The 25,635-nt window shown below is 46.3% G+C and overlaps 1 protein-coding gene across 6 annotated transcripts in view; it reads left to right on the top strand.

Annotated features, from left to right (window-relative positions):
- Positions 1-25,635, top strand: part of Palm2akap2 (PALM2 and AKAP2 fusion) — a 460,662-nt gene that overhangs the window by 123,490 nt on the left and 311,537 nt on the right. For 5 of the 6 annotated variants that reach the window (XM_085839263.1, XM_085839265.1, XM_029475715.2 and 2 more), the window contains exon 2: positions 14,871-14,916. In XM_085839263.1, the coding sequence (XP_085695389.1) occupies positions 14,871-14,916 (46 nt within the window). Of the gene's footprint in view, positions 1-14,381; positions 14,450-14,870; positions 14,917-25,635 lie in introns of those variants that run through there. The other variant, XM_085839264.1, reaches the window with a different exon arrangement.

Here is a 25,635-nt window from a genome sequence, read left to right as displayed (position 1 = left end):
CCCCTCCACGGCCTCTGCATCAGCTCCTACCTCCAAGTCCCTGCCCTGTGTGAGTTCCTGTCCTGACTTCCTTTGGTGATGAACAGCAATGTGGAAGTGTAAGCTGAATAAACTCTTTCTTCCCCAACTTGCTTCTTGGTCATGATGATTTATGCAGGAATACAAACCCTAAGATATCTATCATGGGAATTTATGACCATAGACAGTTTATTAATTCTTCATCTCTGAAAGGGTGTGAGGCAGATTATTCCTCTTCATGGGACTCTATTGGGTTACTATGGTGATAGAGGAACATGATGCTGGCAACCACTTTGCTTATGTTACCTGTTATCACCAACACTACCGTCATGAAAGACAGTAGTTGTTTTTAATTCTGACTGAATGATAAAAATCACAGGGGAATTTGAAGGACAGATGCTTGTGTAGTTTGGAGAGGGCCTTGGGCAAGGATGTAATTTTGAATCAACCAGTCAAGAACTGTTGTGCAATATCCATCGTACATCTCTCCTTGAATGTTATTGCTAAAATTCCTTCCCTGGAAGAGCAATGGACAACATCCACACACACCCTCATCAGAGCAGAGATTGACCCCTCCCCATAGTTGCCCTTGAGGACCTAATGAGTTTATTGGGCTCCCTTACAGAACATGGGTGCTGGGCTACAGTGCATAGGGAGGAACATGGGTGACCTCCAAACAGCCACATTAGAAATCCTTATCCAGCATGCATGATGACTTCTCCACAGCCACACAGAGGAAGCCTCTCTTCCTGGACTTCCCTAGCCTATATACTCTAGCCTCTATACCGCAAGGTGATATGCAACTAGGACAAAATTGGATACAAATAGCTGTGAGGAGGGTCTGAATATTCATTGGTCCTCCTTATTTCCCCTTCTCTCCATCTCTAAGGAGATGTCAATAATCCACAGGCTCAATTGCAATGAACTCTCAAAAGCAGTAGGCACCCTGGATGTCATAAAGATGGTGACAGTGTTGTTCGAGAATAGCATGGGATAGTAGATGTGCATATGAAATATGAGAGGACCTTCTGAAACCTGATTCGTTGTCAGTGTGTCTTGGATTGCTGATCATCTGCATTTGAAACACGCCTTGAAGTAATTTTGCTGTGCAAAGGCCCCACTGTGAGCACCCAAGCCTTAGAATCCTGGTGGGAGAGAAACCCTGGGGCCTATGAGTTGGTGTCAGCATAGCTATTGATTGTGAAGGAGGCCATGTGGCTCTTGATCATACCCAGACCTGCAACATGCCTGACATAACTCTGAGCAGAAAGCTGCCTCAGCCCATATCTAAACAGCTAGATGCCAGGAAGATGCAGGCAGGCAGATTCTCTCTAGCTTCTCTAATCAGGTTGGTCAGTTGTTCACTCACAACCATCCCCTTGAGTCTTTTCAGAAAGCATTTAAGAAAAGCTTACACACTTAGCACTTAGTTCTGCAGATTGTGGGGCTCTGGGTCACCAGTTTTACCCATAAAAGGGCCATTTGTGCATCAGGCTGCTGAGCCAATGACTCCCCCAAGAGAGAATGGTAGCGTTGTTTCTGTATTTGGCACAAATGACTTGAGTGTTTTCCAAACACTGTTAGACGCCAAAGTTCCTGGCTTTTGTTTTAGTACAGGTGTAATAACTCAGAGGCCCACAGCCAACCCAGGCAGGAGAGGAGGGAAAGGTTAGCAGGCAGAGCTGACTCTACATCTTCTTGCTAACTCTGTAATTTCTTCACTGCAGCCTTCCCAAGGCTCAAACCATGAGCAGAGGCCCTCTCCAGGGCCTGCTGTCTGCTGTGGTGTGGTGTGGTGTGGTGTGGTGTGGTGTGGTGTGGTGTGGTGTGGTGTGGTGTGGTGTGTGTGTGTAGTGCAATGAGAAACATCATGAAAAGACTCTTAAGGCAAAGCTGGTAGGATCAGCACTGTTGCTCATTTGAGTAGCAGATGGCAGAGACCAACTCTTTCTACGAGATCCTGTCTTGGGTTTTCACTTTACAATGTTAAAATCCCAGAGCTAGAGTCAATATTAACGTCTCTTCTCTTCTCTTCTCTTCTCTTCTCTTCTCTTCTCTTCTCTTCTCTTCTCTTCTCTTCTCTTCTCTTCTCTTCTCTTCTCTTCTTTTCATCTCTCTCTCTCTCTCTCTCTCTCTTTCTCTCCCTCTTTCTTTTTGGATCAGTACATAATCTCACCTTTCTCCTCATTACTAGAAAAATGAAAAACAACATAGACCTCATGGGCCCCATGGGACAGAAATTACTACTATTGTCCATTTACTGAGGATGGCAGTGGGAACAGAGAGGCAAGTTACCTGTTCTACAAATATGATGCTGGTATTGAACCCAGAGTTTTTTGGCACCAATACTCTGAGCCACTCTTTTTTTTTTAAATTACAGTTATCTATCTATCTATTTTCATTCGCTCTCATCCTCTCTCTCTCTCTCTCTCTCTCTCTTTCTCTCTCTCTCTCTCTCGGTGATGGTAGTGGTGTGTATGTGTGTGTGTGTGTGTGTGTGTGTGTGTGTACAGAATTTATGCAGCTCACACACTTCTGGCCCTCCTGAGCAGTCTCTCTGGTCCTTCTGTAAGCATGCTGCTAACAAGCTTTCCAAGCTTTTATGAGGGCACTGGGACACGCCAGGCACAGACTTGTAACACAGGCTTACCATCCATGTGTGCTAGCTAAGATTTTGTCAACTTAACACAAGCTTGGGTCAGCTAGGAAGAGATGCCTCAGTTAAGACAACACTTCCATTGCATTGGTCTGTAGGCAAGACTGTGATGCATGTGATTAACTGTCGGTGAGGAAGGGGTCAGAGCACTGGGGCAGAGACACCCCTAAGCAGGTGGTATAAGATAGCAAACAGGGGAAGCAAGCCAGGAAGAAGCAGTCCTCTCTGGCCTCAGCTGTGGTTCCCGCTGAGCCTTCCCTTCATGGTTGGAACTACATTGTGAGCTGAAATAAGCCCTTTCCTCTCCAGGTTGCTTTCAGTCATTGTGGTTATCCTAGAACCTCTGAAACACCATGTTAAACACTATTGACTTCCTTTTCTAAATGAGGGAATAAGCCTGAGAGAAAGGATACTGTTTCCAGGGTTACACAGTCACATCTCAAAGTCACTTCTCTTTACGAATTCAGGCTGTTGCTTGAACTCCTAGAGTCCCTGTTCTTCCTCCTATGTCTCCTGTATCCTCCCCTGGGGACTTTGGACTCTAATGCCCTGCCGTGCCTTTCTTCCTTTAGGCAAAAGTGTGGTTTTTCTGGAGCTTCTGGGCACTAATTCTATCAGTACACATTTGGCCCTTTCTACCCTAGTGCCGCACACTTCCTAGGAGTTCCTTTTGCTATAGATGACAGAAGCTCCACAGGCTGACATTGTTTTGACCACTGGGACACACAGCTCCAAGGATCTTTTGGAGCCTTTGTCAGATCCCCCTGTTCATTCTTGCTTCCCTTCTGGCAGCCAGGTAGAGCTTCACTCCCTACAGACGGTCTGAGGTTCTACCCCTCAGAAGGTCTGGATTTGGCTCAGCCGTTCAATGGCTTCCTGTCCCACATTCTTGCTGTGTTCTGCCATGATGATATCTTTGCTGCCTGCCCAATATCCAGAGCATAGTCACATCTCAAAGGCTGCCTAGTCATTGGTCCCTCAGCCTGAACACTGCCCCCACTTTGTGTTTGCATGACTTCATTCTCCTTCTAGCCAAGTCTTCCTCCCACACCTAAACTGGCACCCACTACACTCCCTCCCTTTCCTGTGCATAGTTTTCTTCAGAAAGTCTTTGAAGATAATAGTCACCATATTATTGTGATAACTCTCTGCTTTGGGCCACTGTCTCCTTTCCCTGGGTGTAAGTGCAAAAAAGCCACTCATTCCAGAAAAGAAAATATATCTCATATACATATAGGCCAGGGGCTGGAGAGATGGCTCAGTGGTTAAGAGCACTGACTGCTCTTCCAGAGGTCCTGAGTTCAAATCCCAGCAATCACATGGTGGCTCACAATCATCTGTAATGGGATCCAATACATGCTTCTGGTATGTCTGAAGACAGCTACAGTGTACTCATATACATAAAATAAGTAAATAAATCTAAATATATATTATAAATACATACATACATAAATACATGCATACACCCAGAAAGAACAAATGAACAAACAGGCCCAATATGCATGCAAAGATGGGAAGAGGGGATGGTGGAGAAGAGGGAGAGATGGGGGAAGAAGAGAGGACTGAGGGAAACAAAGGAAGAGGTTGACTCAGTTCACTGTTGTTTGAGATCTATTCCAGGGAAATGATGGAGTACTTTAAAAGGAAGGAAGCTACATGCTTCCAACATCTAGTCTCACAAAGGCATATCCTTCCAACAAGTGCAGCATCTGATATGATGACAAATGCCACTTAGAAGCTGGGCAACCCAGCTTCTCTGTGCCTCAATCCCCTCTTTCAGAAAATGGGGATAAGGAAAAACAGCATTGTATTCCTAGAGATATTCTGAAGGTGACATTAGTCAACACTCGCTGAACACTTACAGTGGACTCAGGGACATAGTGCCATGTGCATATGAAATTGAAAAAAAATTACTTCAATGCAAAAAATTTTAACCGATCTTCAGTTCAAACTTTTACTTCATTTAAAAAAAATATTTACCAAGTCAGATTTTAATTTGAGTCAATTTGTCTCTCTGTCTTATTATAACTCATAAAAACACCAGTTTGGCTCTCCTTAAAGTACAAGGGCATATGCCCTTCTTGGTTCAGCTCCTCCCATGGTCGTATTCTTATCCAATAACTGGCTTTTATAGGCCAGGGCTGCTGCTTGTTTTGTCAATAATGAGACTATCAAGTGTTGGGTTTTTCTTTGCTCAGAGGGTAAGTGTGAAATCTCTGCTGCTCTGAGGTTGGTGAGGGCTGGGGTTTTGAAACCAGATACCTATTGTCCCTTGCCTCATTGGGTCACCACCTTGGAAGGCTGCTGTCCCCTTATTAATGCTGCCTTTGTTTTGGCTTGAACCAAGCTAACAGCGCCTTTAATTCAGTGACAGACTGTTTTCCTTGGAAGCCCAAGGTTTTGAGAGCCCAATGGTTTTGAATCAAGCTTTGAATTTTGGCTGGAAGTTCTCAACTGGAGCTTTCCCCAACAGCATTTGGGGGGAGAAAGCTGGGCAGGTCTTTGGAAAGGGGATCTTGAGTATTGGAAGCTCTTTGTAATGGTGCTTAATGAAGCAGAACGTAACACTGCTTGAGAGAGAGAGATGGACAAACCATATGATTACCGTGTCAAGGCCGCCCTAGGTTTATTTAAATGAGCTCGCTTTTTGTTTTATTTTTGTTTCCACTTAGAACAGAAAACAGTTCCAGGCTAATCTTAGGAGGTAAGAGAAAGAGAGAGAGAGAGAAGTTTTCCTTGCTTTGAGAAGCTGTGGAGAACTCAAGGCTGGAGGACCCAAGGCTGGGTGGACATTGGGTATTAGGAAGCTTTGGTTGGGGGGTCAGTGGAGGAAGCCTCCCTAGGGAAAGAATTTGCTGCCCCCCCCCTTGTCTTTCTCTTCCAGAGGCTGTCACTGGGGGCAAGGATCCACTTAGAGCACAGACAATGTGTGGCTCTCCTTGTTCTGAGTGAATGACCAAGGCGAGCATCCAGGTTCTTAGTGACACCACCACCATCCTTGTCCTCTAATATTCTAAGTTCTGGAGAAGAAATTTTTGTTTGTTACCTTCTTAAACGAGAAGTCCATGGGTCTTCTAGAAGAACTCAAAGGACTCCAAGAGTTCCTGAAACTCTAGAAGTTATGCTTGAAGTGCTGCCTGCATCTGAGAAAGGAGCTCGTGATTCCAGCCCTACCCATTCCTGCCTTAAAGCTTAGAGGCACTCTTGTAGATGGAGAGTTAAAAGAAAATTCTTTTAATCAAAAGAGAGGAGAAAAACACACACAGAGAAAGGCAGGAGGGAGAGAGAGAGAGAGAGAGAGAGAGAGAGAGAGAGAGAGAGAGAGAGAGAGAGAGAGAGAGAGAAGGGCACGTGAGATGACTCAGTGAGTAGACAATTGACGCTGGATCATGCAAGGCTTACAGCCTAGGTTTAGTTCTAGAACTCAGTGACATGAGAGGACAAGACTGTTCCCGCTGAGTTATCCTCTGAGCTCCACATACATTTTGTGGCATGCAAACCCACATACACTTCTCTCTCTCTCTCTCTCTCTCTCTCTCTCTCTCTCTCTCTCTCTCTCTCTCTCTCTCTCTGTTTGTCTAATCTATGGCTCCTCCTAGCTTAAGTAGCTTTCTTACTTACGAACAACCATCACGGTGGCTTGTGGGACAAGATCCTGACAAGATCTCCCTCAAAGCTGTGACTTTATGGTTTTTGGAGTTAAGAAGGAATGATAAGTGGAGCCATGAGTTTGCCAGTGGCATATTATGCTAGGAATTAGGCAGGATAACCACTTCTTCCCCACGGGACAGACAGACATACCCTGAGTGGGCGGGATTTGGGGAACTCTGTGAAGTTAACAAGAGGAGACTTGGGAAGTTAGAAGAAGGAGGGGGAGGCTACATTCCAGGCATAGCTCATAGTATGAGAAAGCACCAAATTTGGAGTGCTACAAACAGATGAAGAAGGTGTCAAGTTCTCTGGGGAGGAGGAGAGGGTACGGCAGACCAAATATGGGGGGGAAACTCAGGCAAGAGGCTTTGGTGGCTTAGTTGAGGTTAAAACAAAGGGGAGTCTTGGGGACCCTGCCCTCACTTATCTTAACAAAGAGTAGGATGTCTCACAAAATATGGAGGCAGAGTTCAGACAGAAAGGCGCTATCTGTTCTATGGGAAAGGCTGAAGCCCCATCAGAGAGCACTCTGGTCACACGGAAAGCTACCTGTTGCAGTAACTTGTCCTGTCCATTTGCAAAGATGTGATAGCAGAAGATGGCTTTGGGGAGAGTGAGGGGTAAGGAATTAAGAGAGCAAAGTGAGGAACAGGATGCAAAGAAGGGAAATCACAAAACAACCACAGGAGGCTCCCCAGCTCCAACATGGCTCAGCTATCTTCTACCCAGTAATGGCTGCACAGCTGTTCTATTCTACCCTCACAGCAGGATGCAGCATTCTCCTTCTGTGCACCCATCCTACCAAGTTGCTCCTCAAACAACTGCAGCGGTACTTCCAATAGGGAGAGAGAGAGGGAGAGAGAGAGAGAGAGAGAGAGAGAGAGAGAGAGAGAGAGAGAGAGAAGAAGAAGAAGGAGGGAGGGAGAGAGAGAGAGAGAGAGAGAGGGAGGGAGGGAAGGAGGGAGAGAGAGAGAGAGAGAGAGAGAGAGAGAGAGAGAGAGAGAGAGAGAGAGAGAGAGAGAGAAGCTCTTCATCAGCAACCTTGGGGACTGAGGCTGCTGTCCCAGGAGAGGCCTGGAGAGCTGCTGCAGAGTCTCCATTTCCTAAAGGGCTGGGTCAGTCTTGGGAACTCACGAGTCTGGGAATTGCTTTCTCCAGACCTGGAGTCTGATTCCTGCTCATACCTCTTGTAGAAGGGATGAGCACAGATGCCTTCCGTTGTCAGGTTGGCTTGGGACCTGTGCTCACGGTGTGGGGAAGGTTCCCTCAGAGTGCTGGCTCCCTGCCTTTTTTTCCAGGGAGCTCCCTGGTGCTTCTGGCTCCCCAACAAGCAGCTGCCTTTGTGTCTACAACTTTTTCTCCCCACCTCCTCAAGTATGCCTTCCCTCTAGTGGGATAAATTTAGCCCTTGAATGAATGCAGAAAGAAGAACACGTGGGAGCAAGCGCATGCCAAATAGCATTCAAATATAGGCTTGGCACACACACAACGGGCCCAAAACAGTCAAGATTTTCTGTTTCTTTCCCTGCCTTTCTGTTTCTCCAATCGCATCCTCAAGCCACTATAGCCTTTTCTGCCTTCCCTTAGGCTAACTGAACGTGGAGACCAGGAGGTAGGGCTATTTGTCTTTAGTTACTTATGACTTAGGGGTCATCTAGGAGTCAAAGAAAGCCCCAGGTGCCCATGATAATTTCCCTTTCCTGGTTCAGTTCTTCAGAGCTCAGAGACCTATCCAGAGCTCAAAGCACCTTTTTGTCTTATATAAAGGCATAGACTTTTATCCTACCAGATCAAGCCTAGGCAATTGCATGTACATGCCCCCAGTAGTCATCATATCCCCAAGTCACTAACTGTGCTGGTTAGTACTTTTGTCAATTTAACACAAACTACAGTCATTTGGGAAAAGGGAACTTCAACTGAAAATAAAACATGCCTCCATCAGATTGCCTGTAAGCAAGTCTATGGGGGACATTTTATTTTGGGCTAATGATTGATAAGGGAGGGTCCAGTCGGATGGAGGCAGACCCACACCTGGGTAGAAGGCCCTGGGTAGTATAAGAAAGCAAGAAGAGCAAGCTATGGGAGCCGAGCCAGTAACCAGCATTCACCCACAATCTTTCCCTCCAGTACTGCCCTGCTTGAGTTCCTGCCCCAACTTCCCTTCATGGTGAGCCATGACCTGGAAGTTTGTGATGAAATAAACCCCTTTGTCCCCCAAGCTCCTTTGGGCCATGGTATTTTATCACAGCATAGAAAGCTAACTAGGCTACTGACTTTGAAATCTTAATCTTTCATTCTAGTCCTTTATCCTACAGTGCTAGCAAGAAGCAGGTAGGGAACAGGCTAGCCCTATTCCCAGTCTACAAATGAAGAACCCATCCTTGATGTCTAGATCAGGGAAGTGGCTGGTATGTGGTCATACTCAGTGGCAGTTAGCATGAGGGTCTGTCTCATGTCTTTCTACTCCAGACTGCTCTGGGGAAAGATAACTTGTCCAGGAGGCTGTGGTTATGCATCAGTTAGGAGTGACTTTGGAGACTGTCTGGTTGACTCCTCTGAATGAAATGGGCACCAAGAGGAGACAGGCTCTGGTGGTGGTGGGTACAGAGCTTAGGCTATTCCCAGCTTCACTCTTGGTTCCCCAGCCATTGGATCAGACAGAACTGCAATGGCAGGCCACCATCTCCCCATTGCCAAGCCTGCAGGAAATCTCTCCCCTGGTCAGCAGTGCTGACTTGTAGAATGCACAGGGCATTATGGAATCATGGATAATAATGAAAGTGTCGATGACCACGTTACAAAAAAGGAATTCCATGCTGACAGGGCACATCATGGGCATTGTGCTAGGACCAACCGGACTGGCTTCTAAGCTCTCTGTGAAGCCAATGACCCAACTGTGACTAGTGGCATCAGATCACCAGGCTAGGGCAGACCTGACCTTTCCAGAGATCTTTCTAGTTTGTAACTAATTCACCCTTAAACCTGGAATCAGCACTACGGCTGGGCTGAGCACTTTTACTGCATAGAGTTGGGACCTTTTCCCAAATAGCCAGAAATGATTATTTTCTCCTAGAACTTAGTCTATCACCACTTAAGAATTCTTTTCCAGGGTTGGTGATGTAACTCAGTTAGAAGGATGCTCACTTAACATGCTTAAACCCTGGGTTCAGTCATCAGCACCATGTAAAAAGAGGGGCAGTACCACACACTTGTATCCACATTCAGAAGGTGGAGGCAGGAAAAAAACTTAAAGTATCTTCTTATATAGATTTATTAAATTAACTGATCCCAAAAGATGGTGATATGATAGGCATATATTAATCATTAGAAGGAGAATCCCGTAAAGAAATGTCTGGAGCTTGAAAGATGGCTTATTGGCTAAGAGCACTTTCAACTCTTTCAGAGGACCAGCATTTGGTTCTCAACACTCACGTGATAACTCACTACCATTCAGTTTCAGAGATTCTGGTGTCTTTTTCTAGTTTCTGAAGATACACGCACTCCCGTGGCACATGGGCATGCATGCACACAAAATCTCATATACATAAAATGAAATAAAAAAGAATCTTCTAATTTAAAAATGCATTAACATGATGTTTGGGATAAAACCAAGCCATTGAATCAATCTGATCTCTGGGCCTTTGACTATAGCAATAATTACACTGAGTCCTTAAGACCCACCACATCTGGAGTACCAGCAGTGAGTGGTCCATATAACTCCTTGACATCTGTTATTCTCTTCCTCACTGCATCCTTAGGAGATGCCCAGGATTCCAACTTGTCTTTACAACTCATGTCTATTATGTGTTATGCCCACCTCCTACTTCCGAATTCCACTTTCCAAAGCTTTTATTAACAAGACTGTTCTGAGCTGACTTACAAATAGTATAGTATTGTCTGCAAATACATTGGAGTTTAAAGTACATGTGAATGATTCTTAAACATCCAACACTAATTCCTGTTTACTGTCTTTATGCCACCCTGTTCTCTGCGCAGAGACCTTGGTCTCTAGTTGTACCTAAATAGCTCCAGCCTACTTCCTCTCACACTCTGGCATTCTGTACTTTAACCTTTCTCTGTCTTCTTGCTCCGCGGGGACTCCCTACGTGTTTCTATCATTTGAATCCACAGAGAAAAACCAACACATACTTGAAGGCCCATCAACGTGCTGGTAACCATAGGCGCCAATGGGGTACCAAGGGTGGTTTACCTCCTTTGGATGCTATGTGGCCATTGTGTACTTTAAAAAGTAATATATGCTAATTATATGAAGAGGCGTGATGATGACATGTCTGTGCGTTTGTATAGTGCACTTTCATTGTGCACACACCCCGTTATCCTTTCTGTTCTCATATCCCCTTCCCCTTCCATATCTTCATCCTACATATTACATATGCTTTCAATGGCCATATATATTCTTACATGAGCTCATTCAAAAGAGAGTCAAGGCAAATGTTTCAGGAGATGCTGGTGTGCCCTTTGAATCACCTTCGTGTAAGGAATCCTCCAAGTTGCTAATAAATTTCAACACTCCTAGCGACTCCTCAAAGGACACTGACTTTTTCTGAAAGGATGGGCTTTGGAAAGTCATTTCTCTCTTGGCTTACCAAGCTCCTGTTTTCCCCACAGGGAAAATAGTCTGTGCTCATTTGCAGTCCCCAAAAGACTCCTGTCCTAAAATAGACTCCTGAAACTTCTATCAGCAGCAAAACATTTATTTTGCATATCTAACATTCTGTATTCAGTCTGTGTGATGCTTTACCGTGCCACATCTATCAAAGAAACCATCCTACCACCTGGATCGTGCTGTGCAGCACAAGTTAATATCCCCACAAGAGCTACTGATTTGTGACACAGATTATGCACCACTGTAATGTATAATACCAAATATTAAATTTTTGGAAGAAAAATAGTAGTTAATATAGCTATGGCACTGACTGTCAAACCTCCATAATGTCACGCCATCACTTAATACCTAGTATTGACTAGCTACGCCGTGAATGTATATTGGGGGGCAGCTTACTTGATGGAGTGTTTGCCTAGCATTCACAGTGTTGGAACCCTAAGATCCCATGCCCCAGGCATGCTGGTGTGTCCCTGGAATCTTATCAGCAGAGAGAGAGAAGCTGAAGGGTGTGTAATTCAAGGCCAGCCACAGCTACATAGTGAATTTGAGCCTAGACTGGGCTCCATGAGACCCTGTCTTAGAAAATAGACATAATTTGGGTTATAAATGTCTGTGTTTATGATGGGTTCAGTGGTTTCCAAATGCTAGAATTTAGACAGGAAGGGAACAGTGCGAGGAGAGAAAATATTCTCCTTCTGCTTGTTGGCTGAACCTCAGCCATCCAGTTAACATATCTTCTGTTTCACCAGGGGTCTTTAGTTACAAGCAACTGAAGTGAATTCTGGTTGATAAATGAAGACAAGAAAGGCACTCACATTGCATTTAGTAGCTTGAAGAATAGTTGAGGAATCTATAGAAGAGGCTAAGGTCATGGACAAGACCAAAAATAAGCTACCAGCCTGAAAAATTCTCAAAAATGCTGTCTTCAAACTTCTTGGTAGGTGCATGTGTTTGGTTAAATTCAGATTGCAGGCCATGCATAGCTTCCGGGAGATCTGGGGAAGCAGGTGTCTGGCATTTCCCCACTTCTGTGATGAGATGTGGCTTGCTCTTCATATGGTGTAAATGTGGGAACCCTCCCAAAGATTGGAAAGGGTTCACCAGTTGGGCAGCTAAAAATAATCTATGTCTGCCTCACTTCCTAACTGGCCTGAACCCAATGTCAGGCATCCTAACTTCCTCCCTTCTTGACGACTTGATGTCCCTGCTTTGACAACCCTCAGTTTTGATTGAGCATAGTCACATAGTAGTGGGTCTCAGATGCTTTAAAACCACCGAGGAAGCACACACAATTGGTCATGAGTCTTTGGTCCTGTAAATTTCATTAACGAAATGACTCTAAGTCCATCTGTAGTTCTCAGCTTGCCATATAGAAATTTAATTCTGTGCATGTGGTCATGAAATCCTAATGCAGATGGTTGCTTAGGGTCCAATTTTTTTTAAAAAATTATATTTGTCTTCATATATGTCTGGGCACCGTATGTGTGCAGTGCTCACAGAGGCCAGAAGAGGGCATCGGATTCCCTGGGACTGGAGTCTCAGGTGTGAGCTGCCATATGGGTGCTGGGAATTGGATATGCTCCCCCCACCCTTGAAGAGCTACCACTTCCTACTGAGCCATCCAATCTCAGAATCCATATTTTAGGCTCCCCCATTGCCCAGAGTTCCTTTCTAAATCATTTCTCCAGTTCCATCAACGTCAATCACTTAGTTGCCAGGCCAACTAGGGCAAAGCTCCCCAGCTATTCTGTAGAATTCCAACTCACAATTTCTTCTTCCTGTCCCTCCCCATTCCTCCCTCGTTCTCTGCTGCCTTCTTCTTCCATCCAAGGTGGAACTGGCGAGGGATGCTAACAAGAATGACCTCTGGTCCATCCTGAGAACACCCTGCCTAACGTGTATTTTCCTTTGCTCTAGCATCTCTCAAGTCTAATATTCCCCTTGATAGCCAGGCACTCTACATTCTTTCTAATCTAACGATCTTTCTCTCTATTGACCACCTTCCTATTCCTTTTACACTTCCTAAGATCTGAGAGTAGCCAAGATGAGAACGCAAACCAGGGAGAAAGTCAGCCAAGGACACAGATGAAGTAGAAGATCCGAAGACCAGAAGGGAAAACTGGGGGACTTACTCCAAAAGCCACAGCAAGAGGACAGGAAATTGTATCGGGGTCATGTGCTTCTGTGTGGTTCAGGACAAAGTAGGCGGAGGAGAAGCTGTAGGCTTCAGGACTGAGGAGCAGAGAGCAGTCACTCCAGAGCAGGAACTGTTTAGGGGGCATAAGGAACTATACGAGGTGGAAAGTATGCTGGGTATCAACTATCTTTTCCGGATCTTAGGAAGTGTAGAAGGGACAGGAAGGTGGTCAACAGAGAGAAGGATCGTTAGATGAGAAAGGATGTAGAGTGCCTGGCTATCAAATAGCACTGTGTCCCAACCCTAATTCTTCCGAGTTTACGTTCAGATCTTTACAAATGGTGGCCCTTGAAGAGTCACTTAGGCTCCTTTCCTTACTTACCTCCACTCCATCCCTCTTTGTGAAAACTCAATGGTGTGAAATATACATTGTATGCAATGTGCTGTTCTGGCTGTTTTACAGGATACAGTTTGGTGACTTTAAGTTCATTCACCTTCTTTGGCGCCATCATCCCTGCCCCCACTCCGACTCCCAAGAGTCTGACTGACTCAATATAGGCTAGGCAGGCACTCGACAACTGAGTTGGATTCCTAGCCTCCATCACCCATCTCTCCGTATGGTGCCTTTTTAATACATAGCTATATGGGAAAGGACTATTTCTTGTTAGCATGTTTTTTCTTGGGGCCTGTGCTGTCATCACGTCCCGGTCATCAGAGGAGCTTAGAGTTTAGTGCCTGACCTGAAGCTTGTGGGCTTCCCTCATATTACAGGGGCTCCCATCACCACTTGGCTTTTACATGGGTGCTGGGAATATAAACTTCAATCTTTATCCTTAAGCGCTTTACCCACTGAGTTATCTCCCCATGCTCCTAGCCACAATCATTTTTAAGGGTGTCTCTGCCAGGTCATTTGCAATCCTTCTCTTTTTTCAGATAAGTAAACTGGGGCTCAGAGTGATTTAGTTGTCCAGGAAGACACCCAGGACTTCAAACTCTGAGCTGTTTCGGTTGGTGTGTCACCAGAAGGGTGACCTATCTGGTGATACGCCCTGCCCTTGAGGGTACTACTATCTAAAGCACGTGGACAAGACAGCATTTATCTGTTGGAAATGTCCCCAGGTGGAGCCCAAGCATCTGGAGCCAGTTAGAAGGAGCTGGGGATGGTGGGTGGCCATAGCTGGCCTGTAAGGACACGTGCTGGGGCTTGCGTTCTGCCAAAGGCCCCTTCTGCTGGTATCTCTGCTCAGAGCAGAGGCGCCGCCTGGTCTTGTCTAGACCCTGAGTGTAGCGCGCGCGGCCACCAAGGCGCACCAGCTGTGCGCCCCCCAAGCCCCCAGCTCACTAATCACAAGCGCCCCAGGTGCCCCACTCGCGAGCGACGGCGGCAGCCACGGGTCCCCCACACCCCAGGGGCGGAGCGAGGCGCGGAGACGTCAGGGCGGGGACCTAGCGCTGCGGAGCGCGCTCTCCCGGAGGCTCCGGGCGGCCCACGTTCCGGGCTGGCGCGGCCGGTGGTGGCGGTGGCGGTTGAGACTGGGATCTTGCAGTTCGCGGCGGCGCTGGGGCGCAGCCAGGCGGCCGCGCCGGTGGAGACCGAGGCTGAGCTCTGAGCCAGCCGTGCGCGCAGCTTTGCCCGCCCCCCAGGAGCAGACCCCACGCGCCCTTAGGCTGTCCCCGGGGTCGAGTTGAGCTCCCCACGGGTGCCCTTTTATCTCCTTGGGTGACTACAGCGTGTGTTTTGTTTTTCTTCCTTTTTCCCCTGCCCGTGTGCCCTTCTCCAGGATGGCAGAGGCGGAATTGCACAAGGAGAGGCTGCAAGCCATAGCAGTAAGTCCACTTTTCATTTCATTTTCTTGCTCTATTGTCTGGGGTGGACGGGGACCTGTAGGCTCAGGGCCAGGGACATGCCAGCCTGGTAGCCTCGGGCCCTGTGCTGGGGTGAAAGTCTGTCCAGGCTTAGCGACGCTGCCTTTTGCCTTTTATATGTCTGTAGACTAAACCCCTGGGGGCACACTTGGGACTAGGAAGATTTGAACATGGAAAATTGGCTTAGAAATAAGATGCTTGCTGCCGCGCGCTTTAGGGATAGACTAAATGAGGGTGGTTTGTGTGTGTGTGTGTGTGCGTGTGTGTTGCGGGAACTCCTGGAATATTATTACCCAGTGCCCTTAAGCATATTGCCTTCCAACTCCAGAGAAGGGAGAGAGTGGTGACCCATGGTGGCTATCTTCCTCTTCCTAGCCATCTATCCAGTCAGCCAGCCACCTGAGTGGTAGAACGTCCCCCAGAATCCAGGAGTGCCCGTTTTCTTCCTCTGTTTGACATTAACAAGGGCTCTGGCACAGGCCACCACCCTAGAGAGGGAAGAGGCGTCTGACATCTGGGGATTGGAAGTAATATTTCAGGAGAGTCTCTTTCTTATGGGTGTGGATTATCTGAAAACCACTGGCTCGGCATACAAAAGAGCATCCGGCTTTGGCAAAGTTCTGCACTTACAGAGTACTGTACCATGTGCATCTTGGGTTGGGACAAGCGCTGTCTGACACTGCCTCAGTCGGAGAGGCCTTGCTGGTTCTGCCAGTGTTCCACAGATGTGGTTTTCACTGGAGCCACCACAGCTGGATTATATATTTCCTCTGCGGATGAGGGAATGGTTACTGGCGCTCTATGAAATAATGGCAAATTAAAGGAGGTCTGCTAGAATGTTGGCACAAAAGAATCTGCAGACATTCTTTCACTTAAGTACTTTTTCCCCTGTGCTCCAAGAGTTCCCTGGAAACACATAAATTTGTTGGAGAAGTACTGTGTAATGTTTTGGAAGCGACTGATGTATGAAAACGTTTGCAAATGCCTTTGGACGGTGGAGTCTTCGATGGCAAAGTGCACGCAGGCCTTTCTCATTTTAGGGACATTTGATGTGGACTCAGTAGCTCGGAGACCCCCTTTCTCACACTCTTCTGATTATGCCTTAGGGAGAGAGCTGTGCGTATACAACTTGGCTTCTGATGCTATCTTTGAACTTGATCCTTGGACTCAAGGAAGCTGTTTGTTCCTTTCTTCCCTTTCCACGCAGTGTGTGCACATTTTGATGGTTAATGGAGTTGCTCACAGATTTTAAAGTCAGTGTCAGGGCAGTGTGGCTGTCTGTCTTGAATTTGCTCCGAATGGTGCCATGAAGCTGGAGGGTGTTTTGTGTTGCTGGATAAAGGGCTGCTTCAACTGTTGACAAGTGTCTGCTCCAGAGAACACTCAAGCACTCCCATGGACTGCTGATGGCCGATTGCAACAGTTGTCGCATTTTCTGCCTCTGCACGACCAGTGTCCCTGCATGCCTGAGGGACAGCTGACTCCACTGAAAGGACTCACTTTCTGAGCACAGTGCCAATAGTAGCTAACCCGGGAGCCACCCCTTCCAAGTAGGCTTGAGTAATCTCAGTCACAGCCAAGGTGGTTTTCAAGAATGATCTAGGGGAACCCACAGTGTTCTCTTGAGCAGATAAGAAGGTAAACACCCACCCGTGCCTGTTCAGTTGTGGGACTGAGTGCATCCTGCGAATCTGGGGAGTTGTTGGGGAGTCTCAGGAATGGGGGGATCAACATCTGGTGGAGGAAAATTTTATGTGTTATCACTATGAGTGTGTGTGTGTATGAGAGAGAGAGAGAGAGAGAAAGAGAGAGAGAGAGAGAGAGAGAGAGAGAGAGAGAGAGAGAGAGAGAGAAGAAAACAGCAATGGTGAACTTGTGGCTACAATCAGTACATAATTTTATACCACATTTTGGCTTAGTCCTCATGCTTTCTGGATTCAGCAAACTTTGCCTCTCTTGGCCCTTTCCCAGAATTCCCAGGGGGTTCTGAGACACTCACGATCTTTCCCCAGGGCTTAACACGCCTGAAGTCCCTCTGGAGATAAAGGGGAAGAGAATAATTCTTCACATCTTCACTTGCTTGGGTTCCTGGGTGTTGCTCAGTCTTGTGTCTGAGCCTCATTTTTTTTTTCTCTATAAAATGGGCCCAGGAGTTTATCTCTGCTTTTGAAGACTAGGAAAGTGAAGCACTTTGGCCCACATTTGCCATGGGGTGATGTTCATGCGGAGGCCTCAGCTCTTGTCTACGCTGCTGAAAAGGCACGGGGCAGCTCTGTTTTCCGTTTCAACTCTGAAATCCCTTCCTCTACAGCCGTGACTGGGACCTGAGGGCCCACTCACCTGCTCACTCAGCAGGTTTCTGTGGAGTGTCTCTCCCCTAGGGATTACCAGTGCTGTCGACAACCAAAGGAAGGTCTTGTCCCTGGATGCTTAGTTTTAAAAGGGGGTGGGTGTCTCATTATGGAGCCCTAGAACACACTATGCAGACCAGCCTGACCTTGAGTTCACAGTGACCCACTTGTCAGCTTCTGGAGTTCTGGGATTAAAAGTGTGTGCCTCCACTCCCAGCCCCAAGCTTAGTGTTTGAAAGGTCAGGTGTCACCCAGGTCATCCAGGCTGTCTGCTGCATGATCATCTGTGGGAAGCATCCAGTGTGGGTTACTAACTGGGTATAGTGCCTTAACCGAATCTACTAAGTCAGGCCGGAGACTAATCAAATTCGATTGGAGGGCTCTGTCAAAAGAAGAGCAACTCCATCCTTGGAGAGTGTCTTTCCTCCTTCTTGGCCCTTTTCATCTCTAGGAATATTCACACAGCTATCTAGACCCTAAGAACCAACAAGTGCTTCTGGCAGCAAAGTGAGTGAGGAGAAGGAATTCAGTGATCACCGTTGTACCTTTAACAAGCCTGGGGGTTAGGTGCGGGTCTCAATTAAACAAGAAGCTGCTCAGAGTCAAGGATGAATTTGGAGAGCACGTGAACAAGTATTGTGAAGGAAACAAGTAGGACAGTGGCCATGACCTCAGTGTGAGATATGGAAACCAGCCTCAAAGCGTGTGGAGCAACAGCCCCACCCCTAACCCCAAGAGCAGTCACTTGAACAAGGTTTGGAGAGTGGGTTAAGTAACATCGAAGTTAACACCATAACCTTCCCAATGACCATGGACATTTGCTTATTTTGTTTGCTTATTATTTATTTGGAACAAGTAGTGTGAGAAAGGAAAAGGCAAAAGCAAGAAGTGAAGTCAGTTGGCAGCATGAACCTGGTGAAAAGACTGAAGTATGTATGTGTGTGTACATATGTGTGTCATGTGTATTTGTGCACATGTGTGTGTTGTGTGTACATGTGTGTTATTTGTGTGTATGTGTGTGTTGTGTGTACATTTGTGTGTTATTTGTGTGAATGTGTGTGTTGTATGTATGCATGTGTGTGTTATCTGGGTGTGTATGTATGTTTGTGTGTTGTGTGTATTATCTGTGTGCATGTATATGTGTGTATCGTGTGTAAATGTGTGTGTGCATGTGTGTGGTGTGAGCACATGCATGTTATCTGAGTGCATGTATGTGCATATTCGAGTATGTGTGTGTCATGTACACACATGTTACACATGTGTAATGCATTTGTGTGTTATCTGTATGCATGTGTATACGCATTGTGTGTGTAGATGTGTGTTATCAATGTGGATATGGATGTGTGACTCATGAGTGTACATGTGTGTGGGGTAAGAGTACATGTGTGCTATCTGTGCACATGTGTGTAAATGTGTGTGCATTTGTGTGTTATCTGTATGTATGTATGTGTGTGTGTTATATGTGTACGTGTGTATGTGTGGGCATGTATGCGTTACCTGTGTGCTTGTATGCACAATTTTTTTATCTATGTGAATGTGTATCTGTGTTTATTGTATGTGTGCGTGTGCATATACATATGTGTTATCTGTGTGCATGTGTGTATGAGTGTGTGTTATGCACTTGCCTTTGCCTTTGTGTGTATTGTCGAGGTCAGAGGTGGATGTTAGATGTCTTTTTCTTGTCTTATATTTGTCTTTCTGAGACAGAGCTTCTCTCTGAACCTAGAGCTCCCTAATTTTGCTAGACTGGCCAGCCAGCCACTGAGATATGCCAGTCTCTGCCCTTTAGCACAGGAGTACAGACATGTGCCCCATGATAGGCTCTTTACATGGGTGCTGGGAATGTGAACTCAGGGCTTCATGCAGAGCCAATGTACCTTACCCACTGAGCTGCCCCCCACAAACTGCTTTTAAATTTTTATTTATTTTTATATCTGTGTATAGGTGTAAGTCTATGTGCAACATGTGTGAAGGTGCCCGAGGAATCCAGAGGTCATTGGTTCTCTTGAAACTGGAGTTGCTAGTGATGTGTACTGCCTGATGTAGGTGCTGGGAACTGAACCTGGGTCCTCTCCAACAACAGAAAGGACTCTTAACTGCTGACCCATCTTTCAATCTTCATGAAACCCTTATTAAAAATGCATCATCTCATTTAACTCTAGCAAGAAGCTTATAAAGTAGACATTACCCTCCTGTACCATTTTAGAGATGGCCAAGTCAGAAAGAAAACTGTTGGAACATTAAATATTAAAATTGGGGTTTCAACCCACAGAACAGACCACGGATTGCCCCCTAAGGTGGCTGCAGTACCTCATCTTTTCTCCCAAGGGCACTATGCAGGTGGTCTACAGTCTCCGTGTGAGCCCAAGACAGCAACAGACTGGTTGCATAGCAATGGAGAAACCTTAATGAACTGGGGGATGTAAATCCTTCGGAGGGTCTTGCAAGCCTAGGTTCTGGGCATGGCCATACCCAGTATAAATTCTAACCCAGTGAGTAACATTCTCTTGGGAAGGAAGCTGCTCGGTCTCAATGGAAACCAACTTTGGGGGAGGGTGTTGTGATGTTTCCGTATCCAAGGGGGAGATAGTTTTCCTTGGGTAACAGCCCCAAGAGCCCCATGAAAAAAGTCCCCAACATGACTGTGTCAACGTGTGCTGAAATACAGAACGCTAATGGAACCCACACTTCCCTGTGTGGAGCTTCCTCGTGTACTAGGAATACACTCTTTGTAATTGCACAGAACCTCACAATTCACACAAATGGTCTACACGCTGCTTTCATGCAGACATGTGGAGGCGAGTCTCAGTGTCTCCACCACACACTGGAGCATCCAGACCCACACAGCAAGATGCGAAAGAGTTTGGGGAAGCTCCGGTCTCTCCTGCTGCCTAGTGGTTTCCTGTGTCAGTGGCATATCCAGTCTGGAGGTACATGGGCTTAGATATGCTTTTATAGAATCAGGATGTTCTCTCTCTTTCCACCCTCCTATCCTCCTATCTCATCACCATCTTTTCTCCCCACAGGATCAGTTAGCAAGTTGATAGCTTCCACCTGACCCCATTCCTTGTCCTGAGTAGGCCTAGAGAAGAAAATATCTGTTGTTTTTTTTTTCTTAGTTTCATTTTTTAATCCCTTTTCTTTTTCAACAAGTCCCTGAGGTTTAAGTTAAATGAGGACCTAGGATCCCAGGAGGCTAACATCCTGAGATTGACCCATGCCACCTAGGTTGGTTTGCTTGAGCCGCATAAAAGCCCTTGATATACTTTACATATGACTCACGCCACTATCCCAAGTCAGGGACCCAAAGTTAAGGCTTTTAGTAACAAACACTGATTCTTGTGAGAACCATCACATACGCATCCCTGTGGACCTGTGTCATTGGTGGAGAGTTGACAAAGAACTAGGGAATTAAGAATCTTGGGTATTTATCTGTTATCTCCTTCCATCTCAGTGTGCCCTTATACAACTCCATGTAAAGGCCCAAGAAACCGTTTAGTAAGGATATTAGTGGAGAGGAAAGGTTTGCCCTAGCTTGAATCTGCAAGGCTGCCCAGGGATTAAGAGTCACCTTGGGACCTCTCAGGGTCCTTACAGGTCCCAAGGTGCCATGGGAGCCTTACACAAGCATGCATAAGGGTCACAGAAATTTACGGCTAGTTGTTTGTATCTGGGGGTTTCAGGGCTTGAGCCTCTGAGGACAAAGACCAACTGCTTCCCCAAACTCTCAAGTTCTGTGAGAAGCAGGGTACTTAGCACTTTTTAAAAAGTCATTTTGTAAAAAGCCAAGCAGTGGGAGTTATGGATTATGAGTGGCCAATGTCAGAAAGCCAGGGCTTAGTGGAACATAGCTGCCCTTCTAGAGGGGCTAGCAAGGACTTTGGGGGCATGGCTATTGGTCTTTTGAGCTATTCCCATTTCACCTAGAATTGTTTTGAGGGGGTTGTTGAACCCAGTCAGGTCATGCATGACCTTAAGTGACATGACTCAGGCTGAGATAACAAGTGGACATGATGCATAAAACAGGGTCCTTGAAGGCTGCCAGAGCCTTGCACAATCTGGGAGGGTAGTTATGAGCATGGGTTCTGGGCTCGGACTCTAGTCTTTTCATTAGTATCTGCACGATGCCCTTGTCCTTGGGTTTCCTCGTCTGTGAGACGGGGATGAGGAGAGAAGCCTGGTCATGGAGTCGCTGTCAGAGTGATCTGGGAAATGTCCTGAGCCACACTCAGAGCAGGCCTCCAGTGAATATGCACTGAAGCTTCTATTTACAGTAAATAAATAGCTCGGAAACTCATGCATCTTGAAATAGAAAAGGGACACAAAGGGACCGTTCTGTCAACCTCAACGTTTCTGCCAAATTAGGAAATGTTGGATGAACGCACTATCTGCTTAGAGTTTTCAGTGTAGGCTGACAACAGTAATGGAGTTCCTGGGGGGAGGTGGGGGGAGGCAGACACTGGGTGACCTGCTCTACCTCATGCCTTTGAGACAGGGTCTCTTACAGAACTTAGAGCTAGGCTGGTGGTCAGAAAGCCTCCAGATCCTCCTGTCTCTGCTTCCTACAGTACCAGGGTTACAGGCTTGTGTGAGACCATACCCGCCTTGTATGTGTGCTCTGGGATTCAGACTCAGGTTCTCTTGCTCATCAGCACATGCGCTTGCCCACTGAGCCATCTCTCCAGCCCCAGCAAGGATCTCTTGAAGCAGTGAACTGAGTAGGTTACAGAAGCAAGTGTGTGATCAGGGACACTGAGTGGAAAGCCGGGGCCTATGAAGCAGATGCCACCGAGCACTGAGGGTGCTGAGCAGTGAGGACGCAGGTGATTTGTGCTGAGTGAGAACCGGGCTTCTATGTTATGCAGCAACTCATCTTCAAGCGAAGCCAGGCATCTATTTTTTAAACAAAGGCTCTCTGTATTAAATGAAGAGTATGAGTGAGTTTAAAGACTGAAAAGATTTGTGGCCACATGCGATTGCTTTTGGTCAACAGGCAGGTATTTTGAGACCTTTGGATGGGTGGGGCTTTGGTCTTTACAATTAGTTTGTTTTCTATGTGCACTGGCTTAGCAGGATTTCGTACATACAGAGGCTGCAAAAGTAGTCCTCTGGGCGTTCTCCCAAGTGACTCACAAGGTTTAAAATTCTTAAAAAACAAAAACAAAACAAACAAACAAACAAACAAAAATCCTTTTGTGATAGTTTTGATCCCAGGTCCAGTCCCTTGCAGTCATGGATAGCACTGTAAGTCAGGATGTTCACCAGTGGGTACATGGCTGCTTTCGAAATCAAACCTCAAAGACCCTGTTCTTACAGAAGAATGTTGAAGACTATTTACCCAAGGTATGCAAATCTGACATGGTAAGTCAGATATGCAAATCTGAGTCTACTCACATCAGAATGCTTGAGATGATCCTGATTTTTTTTTTATCAGCTTCGGGTACAGAGAGACACTGCTGGCAGCAGCTCTTAGAATAGCAGTGACAGACATTTGATAGTCTCTCTCTCTCTCTCTCTCTCCCTGCATGTGCGTATGCATGTGTGCGTGCACATGCACACTCATGCAGTATAGAACAGTGATTCGCATTCCCCTTAGGATCGATTCCTTAAAGCACAAACTGTTGCTCCCCACTCCCAGCGTCTGAATGAGTAGACTTGGGAAGGAGACTTTGCTTCTCTAGAAAGTTTCCAGCTGTTTCCAGCTGCAGCTGCTGTTCTGGGGAACACACTTTGAAAACCATTGCTAAGGCTGGAAATCAATAGTAGAGAAAGGTCTGAGTCTTCATCAGTGCCATGTGCTCATCATGGCTTGCTTAAGAGTTTAGATTCAGTCCCTTTGAGCAAGAACTTAAGACAGCCCAGCCTGAAAATGGCACAGGTGCATCCGCACCCACATCTGTACGTCGGGTGGCTGGCCATCAGGAGGCCTTTTCTGGGAATGGAACTTAGTGGTTGATTGATTCATCAGGTCCTGAGGTTGGCCTCTAGAGTTTAAGGACTTTGGGGAGGAAGTTATAGTTTACCTGAGTACTCTCTTAGTTCTACTTAAATAGAGTGAAAATCTGTTGATCGCTTAAAGACAACTTCTAGAAGAATTTTCTTGGGATTAGATGGGTGGCTGGACAGGGTTTGTCTGGATAATCTGAACAGTCTGTGAGTGCTTGCAAGGAATTGTGATTGGCTAAGAGGGTTGGGTGCTTTTTATTGATGCTGAGTGGGTTGGGAGGTTTGCCCAGCATTGGGCTGACCCAAACTATACACTACAAAATTCCTTTGAGGAAGCTTTCTGAGAGCAACTCAGTGAAGACAAGAGATGCAGTAAAGGAGATTTCTAGGGCTGGAGAGATTATAACTCAGTGGGTAAAGCATCTATTATGCCACCGCCAGGACCTGTGTTCGGATCCCTGACCCACACATAAGAACCAGGCATGGTGGAGTGGGCCAGAACATGGGGGTGGGATGAGCAGAGACACATCTCTGGGGCATACTGACAAGCTGGGTTCCGGTGAGCTTCTGGTTCAGTGAAAAGACCCTTCCTCAAAAAACTAAGCTGGTGAGTGAGAGAAAATATCTCAAGTCAACTTCTCTCACAAGTGAGCACCTGTGGCACGCACATGTGTAAACCACACATAATAACTAGCTATATTTTCAACAGCACCAGGGTAAGGGCTTATAGAGAAGTCCAGGACCGGGTGATGTTATCTATAGGTGCAGAAAGCTCACTGCAAATCAGTCAACCAAATCTCTCGGGATCGCCTCCAGCTGCTTCACCTGCGACTCTAATCAGGCCCAGGTGAGCAGCAGCTGACGAGTGATTGCTTACTAATAGTTAAGGATTCTCCTCCGACTGCATGCACGCACACAAGTACGGCTTGTCATTGGTGTGTCCAAAAGGAGTCTATTCTCCCAAGTGTGCCATCCAGGCATCCCTATTTGTAGCATTCATTGTCTGAGCCAGCTCTTCATTTCTGGGAGAACTCAGACTCACCCAGTCTCTATTTGTCGTATAACACAAAGCACAGAAGCTGCACTGTGCTGCACGGAGCCTACGAGAACAAGGGTGGACTGTGGGTGACAGGCCACACAGCACAGTGCACTCAGTGGAGAAAAGGTCTCTCGGGCGTACTCTGAGCTTGGGATGTCATGCAGCTGAGTCCTACTTAAGACAGGAAAGGCCAGTAGGGCAGAGGTTGTTGTGGGTCGGTGCATATCTGAGCCGCATGTGTCCTGAGTTAAGGTTTACCTCTGCGTTTTCCAGCAGTCCTGTGTGGAGTTAAAATGTTTATAAGGAGATTATTGAACAGAGATGAACGAAGAGTGACAGAGGCTGCAGAGATGGCTCAGTTCATACAGCACCTTTCTTGAACACACAAGGACCTGAATTTCTTCCCTAGAACCTATTTTTAGAAAAGATGAGTGTGGTGAGACTTGTAATCCCAGGACTGAGGAGGCAGAGACAGGCAAATCCCTGGGCTCACGGCCAGCCAGACTTACCTAGTTAGTGAGCTCTCGGCCAATAACGAGCCCTGGCTCGAGAAAGAAAAAGTTATAGAACCTGGAGAACGAAGGCCAAAGTTATCCTTGGCCACCACACGCACACACACACACACTCACACTCATACACATGTACACACACATATACACACTCACACACATATACATAGCCCCTCACATACACACATGCTCATGCATGCTCACTCACACATATACACACACATATACTCACACATATACACACACACTCACACACTTACACATATACACACTTACACATATACACACACTCACACACATATACACACCCCTCACATACATACACATACACTCATACAATCTCACACATATACAGGCTCACACATATACACAAACTCACATGCATACTCATACACACACATATTCACACATATACACCTTTACACACTCATACACACTTATACATACATATACTCACACACATATACACACACTCATATGCACACACACTTATACATACTCACACATTCTCTCACACGCACATACTCGCAAATTCACACATATACACACATTAACAATCACATATACCCAATACACACTCACACATACTCACACACATATACACCCACATATACACTCACTGTGAACACACACGTGTGAGCATACCCACACACATATAGAAGCACAAGATTGAAAGACATGGAGAAAAGAGAATAACCTATTTGCATAGTGGACATTGGTTAAGAATACTTTGGGTTCACCTTTGGCCTTAAGTTTCAGTGCCTCAAGTATCATATAAGTTAGAAGAAAGACTTAGGGAGGCCATCACCTTTCCCTTGCCTAACATGGAAGCAAA

The sequence above is a fragment of the Mus caroli genome, unplaced genomic scaffold (genome assembly GCF_978045245.1).
Source record: "Mus caroli unplaced genomic scaffold, Mus_caroli_1 scaffold_6, whole genome shotgun sequence".
In the NCBI taxonomy this organism is placed as follows: Eukaryota; Metazoa; Chordata; class Mammalia; order Rodentia; family Muridae; genus Mus; species Mus caroli.
Note: the sequence above shows the minus strand (reverse complement) of the source record. Positions and strands in the feature narration are given on the sequence as shown.